The sequence below is a fragment of the Bombina bombina genome, chromosome 8, assembly GCF_027579735.1.
Source record: "Bombina bombina isolate aBomBom1 chromosome 8, aBomBom1.pri, whole genome shotgun sequence".
Taxonomy (NCBI): domain Eukaryota; kingdom Metazoa; phylum Chordata; class Amphibia; order Anura; family Bombinatoridae; genus Bombina; species Bombina bombina.
Genome location: NC_069506.1, coordinates 322,659,999 through 322,679,859, shown reverse-complemented (window position 1 = coordinate 322,679,859; position 19,861 = coordinate 322,659,999). Strand labels below are relative to the sequence as shown.

At 38.0% G+C, this 19,861-nt stretch overlaps 1 protein-coding gene across 6 annotated transcripts in view; it reads right to left on the bottom strand.

Annotated features, from left to right (window-relative positions):
• Positions 1-3,475: 3,475 nt before the first annotated feature.
• The window catches only part of FAM118B (family with sequence similarity 118 member B), a 218,863-nt gene continuing 202,477 nt past the window's right edge, over positions 3,476-19,861 (bottom strand). For all 6 annotated transcript variants that reach the window (XM_053691533.1, XM_053691537.1, XM_053691538.1 and 3 more), the window contains 2 exons: positions 8,058-8,117; positions 3,476-4,477 (listed from right to left, as the gene is read on the bottom strand). In XM_053691533.1, coding sequence (XP_053547508.1) covers positions 4,464-4,477; positions 8,058-8,117 — 74 coding nt within the window. In that variant the 3' untranslated portion in view covers positions 3,476-4,463. The remainder of the gene's footprint in view (positions 4,478-8,057; positions 8,118-19,861) is intronic.

Below are 19,861 nucleotides of genomic sequence, written 5' to 3'. Positions count from 1 at the left end.
CTTCCTTTCAAACCTTCTCTATGTGTGGTTGAATGTTTGAAATCTTATGAATCAAGAACCTTAACTTTCAGAAAACCCTCTGATAATCAACTTTTGATTTCTTTTGCATCTCCTCATGCTCCTATCACTTCTACATCCATCGAGAGGTGGGTTAAATGGGTCATGAAAGAAGCTGGAATTGATATTTCTTTTTCAGCTCAATCAGTCAGAGGTTCTGCTGCTTTGAAGGCCTTTTTAAAATCTGCCCCTCTCCAACAAATCCTGAGTGCAGCGGATTGGTCTTCAGACTCTATTTTTAAACAGTTTTAATTCAGACCCATTCAACATTCCTCACTTAATTTATTTTCTTAGGCCTAGATTTGGAGTTCGGCGGTAGCCGTCAAAACCAGCGTTAGAGGCTCCTAACGCTGGTTTTGGCCGCCCGCTGGTATTTGGAGTCAGTGATTAAAGGGTCTAACGCTCACTTTTCAGCCGCGACTTTTCCATACCGCAGATCCCCCTACGCCATTTGCGTATCCTATCTTTTCAATGGGATCTTTCTAACGCTGGTATTTATAGTCGAGATTAAGCTCGCATTCTATTGGCTTTTCCGATCAGCCAATAGAATGCGAGCTCAATCTGATTGGCTGATTGGATCAGCCAATCGGATTGAACTTGATTCTGATTGGCTGATTCCATCAGCCAATCAGAAAATTCCTACCTTAATTCCGATTGGCTGATAGAATCCTATCAGCCAATCGGAATTTGAGGGACGCCATCTTGGATGACGTCCCTTAAAGGAACCGTCATTCGTCGGGAGACAACGGAAGAAGAGGATGGATCCGCGTCGCCTGCTTCAAGATGGACCCGCTCCGCACCGGATGGAAGAAGATTGAAGATGCCGCTTGGAGAAGATGTTTGCCGGTCCGGATGTCCTCTTCTTGCCGGATAGGAGGAAGACTTTGGAGCCTCTTCTGGACCTCTTCAGCACCGGATGATGGATCGCCAACCCCCGCTTGGGTTGGATGAAGATGTTGGAGCCAGGATGGATCGGTGAACCTGGTATGGTGAAGACAAGGTAGGAAGATCTTCAGGGGCTTAGTGTTAGGTTTATTTAAGGGGGGTTTGGGTTAGATTAGGGGTATGTGGGTGGTGGGTTGTAATGTTGGGGGGGGTATGGTATGTTTTTTTTTACAGGCAAAAGAGCTGAAATCCTTGGGGCATGCCCCGCAAAGGGCCCTGTTCAGGGCTGGTAAGGTAAAAGAGCTTTTAACTTTATTAATTTAGAATAGGGTAGGGAATTTTTTATTTTGGGGGGCTTTGTTATTTTATTAGGGGGCTTAGAGTAGGTGTAATTAGTTTAAAATTGTTGTAATATTTTTCTTATGTTTGTAAATATTTTATTATTTTTTGTAACTTAGTTCTTTTTTATTTTTTGTACTTTAGCTAGTTTATTTAATTGTATTTATTTGTAGCAATTGTGTTTAATTTATTTATTGATAGTGTAGTGTTAGGTTAATTGTAGGTAATTGTAGGTAGTTTATTTAATTAATTTATTGATAGGGTAGTGTTAGGTTTAATTATATCTTAGGTTAGGATTTATTTTACAGGTAAATTTGTTATTATTTTAACTAGGTAACTATTAAATAGTTCTTAACTATTTAATAGCTATTGTACCTGGTTAAAATAAATACAAAGTTACCTGTAAAATAAATATTAATCCTAAAATAGCTATAATATAATTATAATTTATATTGTAGCTATATTAGGATTTATTTTACAGGTAAGTATTTAGCTTTAAATAGGAATAAGTTATTTAATAAGAGTTAATTTATTTCGTTAGATTAAAATTATATTTAATTTAGGGGGGGTGTTAGTGTTAGACTTAGCTTTAGGGGTTAATACATTTATTATAGTAGCGGTGAGGTCCGCTCGGCAGATTAGGGGTTAATAATTGAAGGTAGGTGTTGGCGATGTTAGGGAGGGCAGATTAGGGGTTAATACTATTTATTATAGGGTTAGTGAGGCGGATTAGGGGTTAATAACTTTATTATAGTAGCGCTCAGGTCCGCTCGGCAGATTAGGGGTTAATAAGTGTAGGCAGGTGTCGGCGACGTTGAGGGTGGCAGATTAGGGGTTAATAAATATAATATAGGGGTCGGCGATGTTAGGGCAGCAGATTAGGGGTACAAAGGGATAACGTAGGTTGCGGCGGTTTACGGAGCGGCAGATTAGGGGTTAAAAAAAATATGCAGGTGTCAGCGATAGCGGGGGCGGCAGATTAGGGGTTAATAAGTGTAAGGTTAGGGTGTTTAGACTCGGGGTACATGTTAGAGTGTTAGGTGCAGACGTAGGAAGTGTTTCCCCATAGGAAACAATGGGGCTGCGTTAGGAGCTGAACGCTGCTTTTTTGCAGGTGTTAGGTTTTTTTTCAGCTCAAACAGCCCCATTGTTTCCTATGGGAGAATCGTGCACGAGCACGTTTTTGAGGCCGGCCGCGTCCGTAAGCAACTCTGGTATCGAGAGTTGCATTTGCGGTAAAAATGCCCTACGCTCCTTTTTTCGAGCCTAACGCAGCATTTGTTTAAACTCTCGATACCAGAGTTAAATTTATGGTGCGGCCAGAAAAAAGCCCGCGGAGCGTTAACAGCCCTTTTACCGCCGAACTCCAAATCTAGGCCTAAATGTGCTTTAAACTTGCAAAATATGAGTCTCTGGTCTGGTAATAAAATTCAGATTATCCTAGTTTTTTGAAGGTATAATCTAGATTTTATATAAGACACAGAGACGAGTATTTTCCCACCTCAGATATGTTTTGTACCCACCCTTTTTATGTTTATATATTATTAATGTATTTTGTTTTACCAGTTTCCATCTGAACGGAATCTGTTTCTCATATCCGGATTTATACCTTATGTTCAAGAGGACTGCCAACCTTCAAGTAGACTCCAGACAAGTTTACCTTCTTCAAACAAATTCTTCAGTTCCAAGAGGTTCTCCAATCAAATCTTCATTTTTTTCTCATTTGTAATAATATGTTGTTTTGGACTGTTTGGACTTTATGTTGTTCTTAAAAATGTGTCCATTGTGAGCATCAGTCAAGAAAGAGGAGGTTTGGCTGCATATTGGCCAGTTTATGGTCACTATTCCTACTCTGAATGGTCACTTTTTTCTTGGAGTAATACGTTAGCTCACATCTTAGCTACTTATTGTTATTCTCTAATATCTGTTCTGTTTTAATATCTTTGTGTTTATGTTCTTTGTTATACTTTAAAAGGCTGCATATGAGTAGTAAAGAAAGATATATGCAAAATACTCGTCTCTGTGTCTTTAATAAAATCTAGATTATACCTTCAAAAAACTAGGATAATCAGAATTATATACAGTTAGCACACCTGGCTGTGTTTTCATCTTAAACTAAATTAACACAACTCTAAAAATAAATATAGCTTATGTAAGACAATCTATAATAAAAAAATTAAAAGTATACACAATGTAACCGGAAGCTTTTATTACTTTAACAGCCAAAATGTGCAAAATACAGTATATTTTTTGAGAAATACTACAAAACTAGAATTTGAAAAACTGTCTGAAAAGGGAGTGTGCTTCCTGGGATACTCTAGGAAGTCAAATCGATCTTACATTTTCTGTTAACTTGGCCTATGAATTATCATTTTTCTGTGCAAATAATACCCAGGCACCAGACAGAAACATTAAGATTTCAGTCCTTATTACTATTCCACACCTATACATAGCACATGCACATGTTTTTTCCAGCCTTAACATTGTAGAAAGTTTGACCACTGAAGCGATTCTGTTTGTTCCATAAAGTATCCCTTGGCCAGACCTGGCGCCCACTGATACCAAGAACTGAACAGCCTGTTTGTCAGGTGACCCAGATATCAGCACATTTATTCTGACTGTGACACTAAAAATGACTTACTTTTAAAAAAAAGTAGGGTTGTCTTGCAGTATGTTGCATTACAATTAACAAAAGGCATTAAAATGGCCTAAAATGACTAAATAAAATATTTATGTTAGGAGAAGACCTATCCTCCCCAGTGCCACGTAATGGGCATCAGTTAGGCTGAGCAGTTACCTGGAGTGACATGAACAGGACATGGAATATTACATGCTATGCATTTGCCGGATTCATCCTTGTTTGCTGCGCTAAAGACCCCTTTTCCATTAAAAGCAGTATCTGCCATGTCCTGCATTTCTAGTTGTCAGTTATCCATCAATATAAGAAACATAAAATACATAACAGTACAGATGAGCTCCTCTGCGGAGAATAAAAGCAATTTTCAGCGTATGGCCACCAGGACCTTATGCAAAGGCAGCGTACGGAGACCAATCTTTGTCACATTGTTCAGGAACGTTAGTGTCGTTTGCTGAGATTTTACAGTCTGCTCCTCTAACAAGCTCTTTGCTCTAGCCAACGGTTAGCCCTTCAGCTATGCTGGTTGCTTCTCAAGTACGTCACTTCATGTACTGTGACCTGTGGGGACAACAAAGCAGCAAACAATGTAACGGTTATTAACATTACACTAGATTGCATGGGAAGGCAAGCTTCATTTCTTCATTCAGATAGTCCATATAATTAAAAACAAAACCTTCAAATTTACTTTTTCTTATAAAACGAAGATATTTCTCTCTGTTGAAATGTATCTCATATCAATGGGAGCATACTGAGGTAGGCTCAGGGGCGTGCATGTTTTGAGTGCAATTTGTATAAAATTGTTTCACACATTGTTGCAGACACTGCTGCCATATAGTGCACAAATCCCCTGAGACTACCTCGGTATGCTCTCATAGAAAGGAGCTATGAAAAAGAGCTACATTTGATAACAAGTAAATTGTAAAGTTGTTTTGTTTAAACAAGCTTTATTGATCAGCTGATGAGTAGTACAAAACAATGTAAATAAGCAATTATAGCAGATTTATATAACTGGTCGTACAACTCATTATAATGATTGTTACTGTAAAGGGATCTTGAAGTGAGCCATGCGTTAAAGCCCGGCCAATCTGAGCCAAGGGACAGGCTTACATCTTTGAGAGTCTTTAAAGGGACAGTATTACACCATTTTTCATATAACTGCTTGTAATAGACACTACTATAAAGAATAAGATGCACAGATACTGATATAAAAATCCAGTATAAAACCGTTTAAAAACTTACATAGAAGCTCCCAGTTTAGGTCTGTTAATGAGATTAGGCTGTGACACCCAGTGAAAGGGGCTGATAGCAGAACCTCCCCCTCCCTTGCATATGAAAACTCCCATTATACAAACAGAAGCAATCTGAAGTCTGTATAGATCAGTATACCTCTAAAACTTTGGGGCTTGGTTAGAAGTCGGAAAATCAGCACAATGTTATTTAAAAATAAGCAAAATTATACATTGTTACAAAAACACACCCTGATGGGCTATATACATGGATCATCTAATAAACATTTATGCAAATAGCACAATGTCCCTTTAAGTCCATGAAGGAGGACCATTAAACTTGTTGTTATCAGGTTTTTAACTTTTATAAGGAAGCGCAAACTAAATATAAACGTCATATTATCTATAACAGATATTATTCTGTATGGGCGGGCTGACTAAGTGACCCCCAACGTGCAAATCTTAGGCTTGTGAAGAGCGGAAGGCACACCCCTTAATAAGCCAGGGCCACACAACAAGATTACAAGCTGTGGTCCATCATCCCCTTAATAAGTTCACGTTTCTGTGTCCGCACGTAAAGTTATTGTTGCAGTAAACCTGAGACTTGCACAGACGAGTCAACTGCATGCTCTGAATCATGAAAGTTTCATTTCAAATGAGATAAATGGCAATGCTTAGTAACAAATACCCACTTGGTCACCAGCACATAGTGAAACATATTGTATATTGTACATATATGGAGTGAAACTTTCTTTGGAACCGCTAGTATTTTTTAAGGAAGCTATAACATTTTTCTATCATCTTGACATCAGCATGTAGATTTAGCAGGAGTTTGGATGAACATTCATATTTTGACGTCACTAACACTGCATGAATCAATAAAGAGAGACAATGACACAGACACAAATTCACAGAGTGCATGCAACACAGGGATCTATTTTGGCATAGGCTAACTAGGCTTGCGCTTGGGCAGCAGGATTGCGGGCAATGGCATTATGCCAAATGTTTTCTTTATTAATTTTGGTCCCTGGTTGTCTAGTGGGGGTGCATGACCGACACCTCCATGTGTCCCTGACCTCTGTTTGTGAGACTAGGAAGAGGTGAATGTAATATAAAGTTGTTGGGGTGAGATGGTTTGGGAGTGCAGCAGACTTCCCTGTACCTTGAGCAGCATAAAAACTAAATACAACATTATACTGATGATTCCTATGTAACTGCACAAATGCATAAGCCAGGTCTGAATCAGCTTGTGCTGGCAGATTGCCAGATAACCAAGGCAAGGAACTAACATTCTTATGAGAAGTTGTTGTAATGTAAAAATGCAATGATCTATTCCAGTTATAGACAACTCTCATAGATAATGCAATGCAAAACCACGCCCATTTAATAAGCTTTGTGGCAAAATGATGTAATTAAGATAATTGCAAGTAGATTTATGGCTAATGAGATTGGAGATGGTTGTACTAAGGATAAGTGACGTGCAAGGCTGTAAGTACAGCTCATATGAGTTTCCCTACATGGTCTTTATATGGTTTTGTTTATATTGGGAGAAGGAAAAAACACTGGGACACCATTTCCTTTCCCATATATACCCTGTTCCATCTCGTTTGTCATGGCTGCTTTTGGCAGATGTGGGATTATGCCTCACGTCCTCGCACTGAGCTATCTGCCCTGTGTGTGCTCCTAGGCGTGACTATCACTCATGTCTTCTTATAGGTTTGTCAGCACTCCCACCGTTCAACTGGAAGACACCAACAATGTCTCCCAGATGCCTGTAGCTCCATAAACCTGGCCTAGCTGTTATTTCTGCTTGTATATCCTGCTAGCCATTATTGTATCCTACTGGCCATTTCTGATCCTGTGTCTTGATGACCATCACTGCACTGTTCCTTGCTAGCTATGTCTGCTCTGTGTTCCTGATGAACCTACTGACCGTGGTATTGTTGGCCACTGTAGGTTACAGTAATCGCTGGCTATTAATTAGCAAGTACATAATAAAATGACAATACCATAGCACTTACTCAGAATTTTAAATAAGCTTTAGAGATTTTTCTTACAAATGTCAAATTGACTTCAGTGTACCAGCCCCTGTATTGTGTGCCAGCCCCTGTACTGTGTGCCAGCCCCTGTATTGTGTGCCTGCCCCTGTATTGTGTGCCAGCCCCTGTATTGTGTGCCAGCCCCTGTATTGTGTGCCAGCCCCTGTATTGTGTGCCAGCCCCTGTATTGTGTGCCTGCCCCTGTATTGTGTGCCTGCCCCTGTATTGTGTGCCAGCCATCAGCTATTTGTTTTAAATATGTTTATACTGGGCTTATACGTTATTATATGTAAGGTGTTTACTGTCACTTTAAGCTAGACAATAACAGTGAATATTAATTTACACCAACATATTTTTTTCCTACAGTTACCCTTTTTTGTGGTGGGGAATAGCTACTCAACAAGAAAACAAATAAATCATAACATTCGCCAAAAAAAACTTTAACTTAAAGGGACACTAAACCCAAATTGTTTTTTTCATGATTCAGATAGAACATATAATTTTAAGCAACTTTCTTAAATTCTTCAAAATTTTCTTCGTTCTTTTGGTATCTTTATTTGAAAAGCAGGAATGTAAAGCTTAGTGGCTGGCCCATTTTTGGTCCAGCACCTGGGTAGCGCTTGCTGATTGGTGACTAAATGTAGCCACCAATCAGCAAGAGCTACCCAAGGTGCTGAACCAAAAATTGGCCGGTTCCTAAGCTTACATTTCTGCTTTTTCAAATAAAGATAGCAAGAGAACAAAGAAACATTGATAATAGGAGTAAATTAGAAAGTTGCTGCTCTATCTGAATCATGAACACATTGAGTTTAGTGCCCCTTTAAGAATATGAAAGCATTAAAAAGGTAGCAGGTGACCCCAGAACAATCTTACCTTTACTCTGACAATTTGAAAGACTTGGACCATTTTTCACTGGAATCTCCCGTGTCAGTCCTGTTATATAGAGACATTGAGTTACTGCTGAATGTTTCTTCATATTGTGAAATTATTTATAAAGTTGCAAGGCTTACAGAGGCTTTACCCAGCAAAACACAGAAAACTCCCGGCAGATTCCTGTACACTCATTTTTATAACAGTTAAAGGGACACTGAACCCAAATTTTTTCTTTCGTGATTCAGATAGAGCGTGCAATTTTAAGCAACTTTCTAATTTATTCCATTTTTGGTGAACAACCTGGGTTGTTCTTGCTGATTGGTGGATAAATTCATCCACCAATAAACAAGTGCTGTCCAGAGTACTGAACCAAAAAAATAAGCTTAGATGCCTTCTTTTTCAAATAAAGATAGCAAGAGAACGAAAAAAAATGATAATAGGAGTAAATTAGAAAGTTGCGTAAAATTGCTGCTTTATCTGAATCATGAAATAAAAAAATTTGGGTTCAGTGTCCCTTTAAGCATGAAACAAAGAACAAAATGTATTGTATCGGAATAATAATACATTGTTTTAAATAATCTTTGCAAAGAATAAATAAATTAAATTGTGATACTTTCAATATGTCATTTCAAAAATATTTATTTTATTCACAGTAACAATTATAAAAACTAAATTTTTTCAGTACGTAGGGTGCTCAATTTGTGGCAACTTATATCAGCGGTTAGTAGCTAAATAAATACTAAATTTGTTAAAGGGATGCAAGAGTAAAATTTGAAATATGTGAGTTATATTCTAGTTTAAAAAAGCTATCACAGTTTCAGTACACACATACATAGATAACATAATTTATGTAAGAACTTACCTGATAAATTAACTTCTTTCATATTGGCAAGAGTCCATGAGCTAGTGACGTATGGGATATACAATCCTACCAGGAGGGGCAAAGTTTCCCAAACCTCAAAATGCCTATAAATACACCCGTCACCACACCCACAATTCAGTTTAACGAATAGCCAAACAGTGGGGTGATAAAAAAGGAGTAGAAAGCATCAACAAAAGAAATTTGTAAATAATTGTGCTTTATACAAAAAATCATAACCACCATAAAAAGGGTGGGCCTCATGGACTCTTGCCAATATGAAAGAAATGAATTTATCAGGTAAGTTCTTACATAAATTATGTTTTCTTTCATGTAATTGGCAAGAGTCCATGAGTCCAGCTAGTGACATATGGGATATCAATACCCAAGATGTGGATCTCCACTCAAGAGTCACTAGAGAGGGAGGGAACAAAAATAAAAACAGCCATATTCCGCTGAAAGCCTTCTGGCCTTTCCTAGGACCAGAAAATAAAACAAATAGACTGGAAGTCTTCCTGAAATCTTTAGTAGCTTCCACATAATATTTCAACGCTCTTACCACATCCAAAGAATGTAAGGATCTTTCCAAAGAATTCTTAGGATTAGGACACAAGGAAGGGACAACAATTTCTCTACTAATGTTGTTAGAATTCACAACCTTAGGTAAAAATTGAAAAGAAGTCCGCAAAACTGCCTTATCCTGATCAAAAATCAGAAAAGGAGACTCACAAGAAAGAGCAGATAACTCAGAAACTCTTCTAGCAGAAGAGATGGCCAAAAGGAACAACACTTTCCAAAAAAGTAGTTTAATATCCAAAGAATGCATAGGTTCAAATGGAGGAGCCTGTAAAGCCTTCAAAACCAAATTAAGACTGCAAGGAGTAGAAATTGATTTAATATCAGGCTTTATACGAACTAAAGCCTGTACAAAACAGTGTATATCAGGAAGTATAGCAATCTTTCTGTGAAATAAAACAGAAAGAGCGGAGATTTGTCCTTTCAAGGAACTTGCAGACAAACCATCCTGAAGAAACTGTAAAATTCTAGGAATTCTAAAAGAATGCCAGGAGAATTTATGAGAAGAACACCATGAAATGTAAGTCTTCCAAACTCTATAATAAATCTTTCTAGAGACAGATTTACGAGCTTGTAACATAGTATTAATCGCTGAGTCAGAGAAACCTCTATGACTTAGTACTAAACGTTCAATTTCCATACCTTCAAATTTAATGATTTGAGATCCTGATGGAAAAACGGACCTTGAGATAGTAGGTCTGGCCGTAACGGAAGTGGCCAAGGCGGGCAACTGGATATCCAAACCTGATCCGCATACCAAAACCTGTGTGGCCATGCTGGAGCCACCAGCAACACAAATGACTGTTCCATGATGATTTTGGAGATCACTCTTGGAAGGAGAACTAGAGGCGGGAAAATGTAAGCAGGATGATAACACCAAGGAAGTGTCAGTGCATCCACTGCTTCCGCCTGAACATCCCTGGACCTGGACAGGTATCTGGGAAGTTTTTTGTTTAGATGCGAGGCCATGAGATCTATCTCTGGAAGACCCCACATCTGAACAATTTGAGAAAACACATCTGGATGGAGAGACCACTCCCCTGGATGTAAAGTCTGGCAGCTGAGATAATCCACCTCCCAATTGTCTACACCTGGGATATGCACCGCAGAGATTAGACAGGAGCTGGATACCGCCAAACAAGTATCCGAGATACTTCTTTCATAGCTTGGGGACTGTGAGTCCCACCCTGATGATTGACATAAGCCACTGTTGTGATATTGTCTGTCTGAAAGCAAATGAACGGTTCTCTCTTTAGCAGAGGCCAAAACTGAAGAGCTCTGAGAATTGCACAGAGTTCTAAAATATTTATTGGTAATCTCGCCTCTTGAGATTTCCAAACCCCTTGTGCTGTCAGAGATCCCCAAACAGCTCCCCAACCTGAAAGACTCGCATCTGTTGTAATCACAGTCCAGGTTGGCCGAACAACAGAAGCCCCTTGAACTAAATGATGGTGATCTATCCACCATGTCAGAGTGTCGTACATTGGAATTCAAGGATATTAATTGTGATATCTTTGTATAATCCTTGCACCATTGACTCAGCATACAAAGCTGTAGAGGTCTCATGTGAAAACGAGCAAAAGGGATCGCGTCCGATGCTGCAGTCATGAGACCTAAAACTTCCATGCACATAGCCACTGAAGGGAATAACTGAGACTGAAGGTGCCGGCAGGCTGCAACCAATTTTAAACGTCTCTTGTCTGTTAGAGACAGAGTCATGGACACTGAATCTATCTGGAAGCCTAAAAAGGTGACCCTTCTCTGAGGAATCAAGAAACTTTTTGGTAAATTGATCCTCCAACCATGTTTCCGAAGAAACAACACTAGTTGATTCGTGTGAGATTCTGCAGTACGTAAAGACTGAGCTAGTACCAAGATATCGTCCAAATAAGGAAACACCACAATACCCTGTTCTCTGATTACAGATAGTAGGCACCCAGAACCTTTGAAAAGATTCTTGGAGCTGTTGCTAGGACAAATGGAAGAGCAACAAATTGGTAATGCTTGTTTAGAAAAGAGAATCTCAGAAACTGATAGTGTTCTGGATGAATCAGAATATGGTATGCATCCTGCAAGTCTATTGTGGACATATAATGTCCTCGCTGAACAAAAGGCAGAATAGTCCTTATAGTCACCATCTTGAAAGTTTGTACTCTTACATAACGATTCAAAAATTTCAGATCCAGAACTGGTCTGAATAAATTTTCTTTCTTTGGTACAATGAATACGTTTGAATAAAACCCTAAACCTTGTTCCTGAGGAGGAACTGGCATGATTACCCCTGAAGACTCCAGGTCTGAAACACACTTCAGGAAAGCCTGAGCTTTTACTGGATTTACTGGGATACGTGAGAGAAAAATCTTCTCACAGGAGGTCTTACTCTGAATCCTAATTCGATACCCTTGAGAGACAATGCTCTGCATTCAATGATTTTGGACAGATTTTATCCAAATAAAAACCTTAATCTGCCCCCTACCAGCTAAGCTGGAATGAGGGTCGCACCTTCATGCGGACTTAGGGGCTGACTTTGGTTTCCTAAATGGCTTGGATTTATTCCAATTTGAGGAAGGCTTCCAATTGGAAGCAGATTCCTTGGGGGGAGGATTGAGTTTTTGTTCCTTATTCTGACGAAATGAACAAAAACGGTTTAGATTTTACCCTTAGGTTTTTTATCCTGAGGCAAAAAAACTCCCTTTCCCCCAGTGACAGTTGAAATAATAGAATCCAACTGAGAAGCAAATAAATTATTACCTTGGAAAGAAAAAGATAGTAATCTAGATTTAGATGTCATATCAGCATTCCAAGATTTAAGCCACAAAGCTCTTCTAGCTAATATAGCTAAAGACATGGATCTAACATCAATTTTGATAATATCAAAAATGGCATCACAAATAAAATGATTAGCATGTTGCAGTAAGCGAATAATGCTAGCCAAAGAAATTGCAGGTCTGAGAAGATGACCTGAATATAAATAGGCCTTCCTTAGATAAGATTCAAGCTTCCTATCTAAAGGATCCTTAAAGGAAGTACTATCTTCCATAGGAATAGTGGTACGTTTAGCAAGAGTAGAAATAGTCCCATCAACTCTATAGATTTTTCTGGTAAAGGATACAATTTTTTAAACCTTGAAGAAGGAATAAAAGAAGTACCTGGCTTATTCCATTCCCTAGAAATCATATCAGAAAAAGCCTCAGGAATAAGAAAAACCCCTGGAGAAACTACAGGTTTAAAAACAGCATTTAAACGTTTATTAGAATGAACGTCAATAGGACTGGTTACCTCAATATCCAAAGTAATTAACACTTCTTTTAATAAAAAACGCATATACTCTATTTTAAATAAATAAGTAGATTTGTCAGTGTCAATGTCTAAGGAAGGATCTTCTGTATCAGATAGATCCTCATCAGAAGAGGATAAATTATTATGTTGTTGGTCATTTGAAACTTCATCAACTAAATGAGAAGTTTTAAAATACTTTTATTAGAAGGTGGAAATGCAGACAAAGCCTTCAGTATAGAATCAGAAACAAATTCTTTAAAATTCATAGGTATATCATGTACATTAGAAGTTGAAGGAACTGCAACCGGCAATGTACTAATAATGATGGATATATTGTCTGCATATAAAAGTTCATCATGACAACTATTACAAATGACATTCGGCGAAATAATTTGTACAATTTTACAACAAATGCACTTAGCTTTGGTAGAACCAATGTCAGGCAGCAATGTTCCAGCAGAAACTTCTGAGACAGGATCAGATTGAGACATCTTGCACAATGTAAGAGAAAAAACAACATATAAAGCAAAATGATCTATTTCCTTATATGACAGTTTCAGGAATGGGAAAAAATGCAAATAGCATAGCCCTCTGATAGAGTAAAAAGCAGGAGGCAAACATTCATGGGGTATTGAAATAATGACACAACCATGTGAAAGGTCTCGGCGTCAAGTATGACTCCAGAAATGACGAAGTTGCGTCATAGACGTATTTTTTCGCGCCAAAAATATTTTCGTGCCAAGAATGACGCAATAATGCAAATAGCATAGCCCTCTGATAGAGTAAAAAGCAGGAGGCAAACATTCATGGGGTATTGAAATAATGAAAAAGTTTGGCGCCAAGTAAGACGCACAACGTAACAAACTTTTTTGGCACCAAAAATAACCGGAAATGACACACTCACGTCACTAATGACGCAACCGTGTGAAAGGTCTGGATGTCAAGTATGACGCCAGAAATGACGAAGTTGCGTCATAGACGTATTTTTTTGCGCCAAGAATGACGCAATAAAGTTTAGCATTTGACGCACCTGTGGGCCTAATTGAGGTAATGGTAAGTTGAGAGTATATCGTCGATCTGAAAAGGGAGGTAGGAGATGAATCTCTACGACCGATAACAGAGAACCTATGAAATAGACCCCTGTTAGGGAAATCATCGTATTCAATAAGCGATACTCCCTTCACGTCCCTCTGACATTCGCTGTACTCCGAGAGGAATCGGGCTTCAACAATGCTAAGAAGCGCATATCAACGTAGAAATCTTAGCACAAACTTACTTCACCACCTCAATAGAAGGCAAAGTTTGTAAAACTGAATTGTGGGTGTGGTGAGGGGTGTATTTATAGGCATTTTGAGGTTTGGGAAACTTTGGTAGGATTGTATATCCCATATGTCACTAGCTCATGGACTCTTGCCAATTACATGAAAGAAAGATATATACACACACATATATATATATACATATATACATACACACATGCATATATACATACATACATACATATATATATATATATATATATATATATATATATATATATATATATATATATATATATATATATATAAAATAGTCTTGTTGTTGGAGGGCACTCACAGGAGATATTGAGAACATGAATATACAAGTTTATTTTCAAATTAATTTTACATTAATACAATGTTGACGTTTCTTCAAGACAATTTTCATTGTTATTAGTGCAAACAGCACATCACACACCAGCATTCAATGCCGGGCTCCGAGTGAGGAAATCGGAAACGTCAACATTTTATTAATGTAAAATTAATTTGAAAATAAAGTTGTATATTTATGTTCTCAATAAGTCCTGTGAGTGCCCTCCAACAACAAGACTATTCTGCATACTAATTTGAAGATAGCACCCAGGCTGTGAGCCAATCAGGAACAGCAGTCACATGGCTCTGCCAATCACCAGCTGCATCTTGCTCAGGAGTGACACTGCTTTCAGCTCAAGATCAAAACTTGTCTACACAATCTAAACTGGTTCACTTAATCAAATCTCACCAACCCCTCATGTCTGTCTCTTGAGCTCACACTTGACTCTGCTGTCTCCTTCACCACAACATATGTAATCATTCTGTAAATACTACCTGTGCCACATCTCCTTTCCATGGAGCAAACTCAGGTAGACTCAGGAGCGTGCATGTCTTAATTGGTATATGTATAACATTGTTAAAAACATTGTTGCAAACAACTCCCAGCAACTAGGAGAAGGCAACGTTTCTCCAAAACTCCAAGAGTACACAATCCCTCCCAGCAATCTGGTTATCCAGTCTAATGTATAGCCAAGCAAGTAAAAGTAGGAAGGACAGAGCAGGAAAAATGAGGTGGGAGTCCATTACTTCTGGGAACTAATACCGAAGCTGTGGAGTTCACAGGTAATTTTGAAAAAGGCAAACACCTAATTTTCAGACACTGTTGCCTGGAGAACTTTGCTGCCAAAAATAGCTTCAGAAGCAGATGAAAAAAAGGATGCAAGGATGATCATGATGCTGCCTTGCCAATTTGAACAATAGAAGCTACTGAAACTAATCTGGTACAGAGGGCTGTAATACATCTCAGAGGAAACGTTCTTGCCTTCAAGTAAGCCCTGAAAAGTAAAAGCTTTAACTAAAAGATTAAAGTAATGGCTGTGGCCTTCATGTGGACCCAAAAAATGAATGAACTGATCAAAGAATTTATTAAAATCCTTAATAGTGGGAAGATAAACATAACTACATCTAAATTACATAGAAGCCCTTCTTCAGAATTTTGAGCGTTAGGGCAAAGAGAGGAAAAGACAACATCCCTATTGATTAAGACTGAAGAAAATCCTCATGGCTAAAATAAAATTGATATTATTTCTTAAAAAAACACTTTATTCTAGAGGAAAACCAGATATCGAGGCTCGTAAGAATTAAGAAACTCTTCTAAAAGAGGACATTGCTAAAAGAAACAAGACCATCCAAGACAGAAATTCAATGACTAAAGGATAATTAGGTTCAAATGGAGAGACCGGTAAAATTCTAAAGACCAAATTGAGGATCAAAAGAGGAGAAAATGGGTTAACAATGGTTACAGTCTAAAGCTTGAACAAACTTTGAATGCCAGGCAGTTTAGCTTTTTTTTTGTGTGATATAAAAACAAAACAAAAAAATGACCCTGCAAAGACAAATAGATAAACCCTCATCTAAACCCTCTTGTAAACCCTTAAAAATTCTAGAAATCCTGACAGAATATCAGGTAGAGAAAAACCTTCCATATCCTGAAGTAGAGCTTTCTTATAACAGACCTGCTGTTCTGGATCAAGGTATTCACAACAGAATCAGACAAACCTTGCTGGTTTTAAATTGTTTGTAAAATCTCCAAGCCGTCAAGATGCAAGAGTCGAGATCTTAAAGGGACACTAAAGTCAAAATTAAATTGTCATGATTCAGATAGAACATGCAATTTTAAGATACTTTCTAATTTACTTATATCTTTTTATATACACACTTTCTGAGGCCAGCTACTACTGAGCATGTGCACAAGTTCACAAGGTATATGTATACTAGTCTGTGATTAGCTGATGGCTGTCACATGATACAGGAAAATAGGGCGGAAAATAAATTTATTTTATTGCAGTCTCTTATTGTTATGCATTTGTTAATTGTGCATTTCTACTATATTTAGTGGTCCCGAGTGAATTATGTAAGCCACACCTGAGACGACATCTGTGATAGCAACAATATGCCTTCAGCTACATTTGTAGTGAGCTAAATCAGCTGAGCCAGACCTTTTTATTCCTTTCTAGAATTAATAAATCCTATCAAAATCATCAAAATTGTCAGGGGGAAAAAAAAGGACAAAAGAGATGAAAAATAATAAACTGTCACTAATCACTTAGAGGTCCCTGTGACACCTGTGGCAGGCTTGTGACTAACTCCTACACCTGGAGTAATTGTGTCACTAAACCATACTCCGATGTCCCCTCTGTCTTCCAGTAGTTCTCTGAGGGGAAAATTGGCCTCAAATCGGTCCGAAGACTCCTCTCAATGAAGAATCTGGAGCACCTCAATTCTTCATTCACTTTCTGGGAGGCAAAGATTAAACTGGGTAACCAGAGAGGTGGAAGGGGTTGAGCACTCTTGGAATTTTGGGGAATATTTGCCTCCTCATGGCCAGGAGCTGAATCCCAGGAGTAATGGACTTACGGACTCTCACCACCTTAGTAAAGTAAACTTTTTTTTTTTAAATTGTACATTCTGTTAGAATCATGAAAATATCATTTTGAATTCCATTTCTATTTAAAAGGGACATTCAATTCAAAATGAATCTTTCTTGGCTCAGACAGAACAATTTTAAACAAATTTAATTTTTTTTCCTTCATTTTCGATGTTCTCTTGTTGAAGAGCATACATATGTAGACTCGGCAGCAAAGCACTGCTGAGAACTAGCTGGTGATTGGTGGCACACACATATGCCTCTTTTCATTAGTTTACCAGCTAGGTCCTAGTTGTGCATTGCTAGTCCTGAGCTTCCTCTTCAACAAACAGACCAAGAGAGCAGAGTGCACGCTCTCATGAAATATTAATTCTGACTTCTTTACTTTCCCGTTAAAGTAAGTGAGGAACATATTAGCGATAGCAACTGTGAAAAGCAAGAAGTGTAGCTGATGTATGATGTATGCTTCATTGGTATTAGTGCACATTGTAGTTTATGTGCTTAACAAAGTAATTTTTAGATAAAGGTAACTGTGAACTTCACAGTATTGTACTCTATTGAATGGCCCACTGAGTATAAGAAAATATGTTTAAGGAAAATGCTGCAACATAGCATAATATCTTAGACCCTTCACCCTTTAGAACATAAGGAGGACACGTCTAAGCTAGAAGTTTATAGTAAATATACAGAGAAATGTTTGTTCAGGGAATAGCATAATTATGGGTTATGAAAGCAAAGGTATTTTTCCCTTTTATTAATTAGTATGGTATCTGCAAAGTGAATTTGGTCATTCCTGATGTTTGTCAAAGAGAGTAATTCTTATCATAAAGATGTGTTTACCTTTAAAAGAACTTGTTGTTGTGTTTGTATGCTTTCCTCATACACGAGTGTGAGAGAATTTAGGTTGCATAAAATAATTAGTAAACTAGTAGTGTTTATATCAGATGAGATTGTTGAATATTAGGATCATGGTTGGAGAATTATAAACATTATAGATAGCAGCCATCAAGGTTCTTTTATTTTTTTAGAAGTTCAAAGTGACAGTGTAAAGAAATTCATTTATTTTTATTGACTGTTTTCTTTTTTTCCATTCTTACTACAGGGCAGGCCTTAGCATAAGTTTTGGCATAACCATTCAGGCCCGTGATGAAGTCTGACAGGTTTTCACTTGCTTAGTATTCATGAAGTATCATTTAAAAGTGTATAGAGAAGTTGTAAATTATTCTCTGAGAAATATCAATGTATTTAGTTTGTATTATATATCAACAATGTTTTGTGTGATTTTAAATGACATAGGATGAAAGTGACGTTTTATTTGGACATAATTGTGATTGTATTGCAGTGTGTACTCATCCTGTACTGTTTCTGTTTGCTTCCTAGACTCCCTGTGACTTGAGTGTTTGCTTGCCATGGGTATCCACTGGTTGCCTTGTCTACCCCATGAACAAACCATCAGATTTCCAGTATCTCCCTGCGGAAGAACCGTGGATAAGCACCCCTACTGCAAATGAACTGTTGGAGAACTGTATTATAGCAAAGTGTCAAGGTGCAGCGCTCTCAAATGGACAAAGACTGTTCTTAAAGTGATCAGAGGCCACCTAGAGACAGTTGTGCTGTTGCTATGTCATGCTTTACTGTGGAAAAGGAACTGTTGGACATATTGGGGGGTGCTAGCAATGCAGGTGGAGAGATAGACGATGCAGCGTTGTTTGGGGGAAGATGGGGGGCTGGTTGGGTCTCTGTGCCGGTAGACCGGTAGTTTTGGGAAGGCTGGAAGTTAGATGGAAGGTATTGGAGGGGCTGTACCTATATGCAGTGACAATTATCCTATAAGAGTATATCACGACACAGGAATATTTTTCTCTTTAGTATTCTCACGAAGTTCTGTTACCATAATATAAGGCTTTACTAATTTTCTATGCTTGTCTATTTTTATGTTATTCTGTTAGAATAAAAGGATGGTATGTTAGGGGTAATATGAACCTGATGGCAGCCATCTTGTTCTTCGCAGCCATCTTGTTCCTCGCAGCCATTTTGTAATGAATAGACTTTATTATACTGGGTTATGATAGCTTCCTTAGCTGTTCGGCCTTGCCAATGTACCCTGGCCAGACGCCCAGAAATAAGATAGAATAAGATAATGTAAACAAGATGGTCCAGAGACCTTGTTGTCTCCGCAGATGGTAGTTTGTTATGACTCTGTAAGTATTGTTATGAGAAACTCATGTTCCAGTTTTTCCTTGTACTTTGCTCTGTATAATTGTGTAAGACGACGCAGTCCTAACGTGTCATCCCCTTAACCCTGTATGTCACTATAAGAAAGGCTTGCACTGTGCAATAAACAGAATTGGCTTTCGATCATAATGCTGCGTGGTCTGAGTCATTCTAAGGGGCCCTTATCAGGTAATCTACATATGCCTCAGGTGGTACACTAGGCTCCAGGCTTTGGCCTGCACTGACACTTACCCCCTGGGGGGGGACACCTAACAAAACTAAAGCGTGAAGCTTAGTGTCACTAGGACAACACTGGAACTGAATAAGGAACGGAGCTATGCGAGCGTGGAAGAAACAAATACAGGGCGTGAGAAGGAATAAAAAGGGAAGGAGAGGTTATTATAACTATATACTTATATACTTATAAAACAGTACATATAAATAGTAAGTATATGTAGCAGTACATATAAATAGTAAGTATATGTAGCAGTACATATAAATAGTAAGTATATGTAGCAGTACATATAAATAGTAAGTATATGTAGCAGTACATATAAATAGTAAGTATATGTAGCAGTACATATAAATAGTAAGTATATGTAGCAGTACATATAAATAGTAAGTATATGTAGCAGTACATATAAATAGTAAGTATATGTAGCAGTACATATAAATAGTA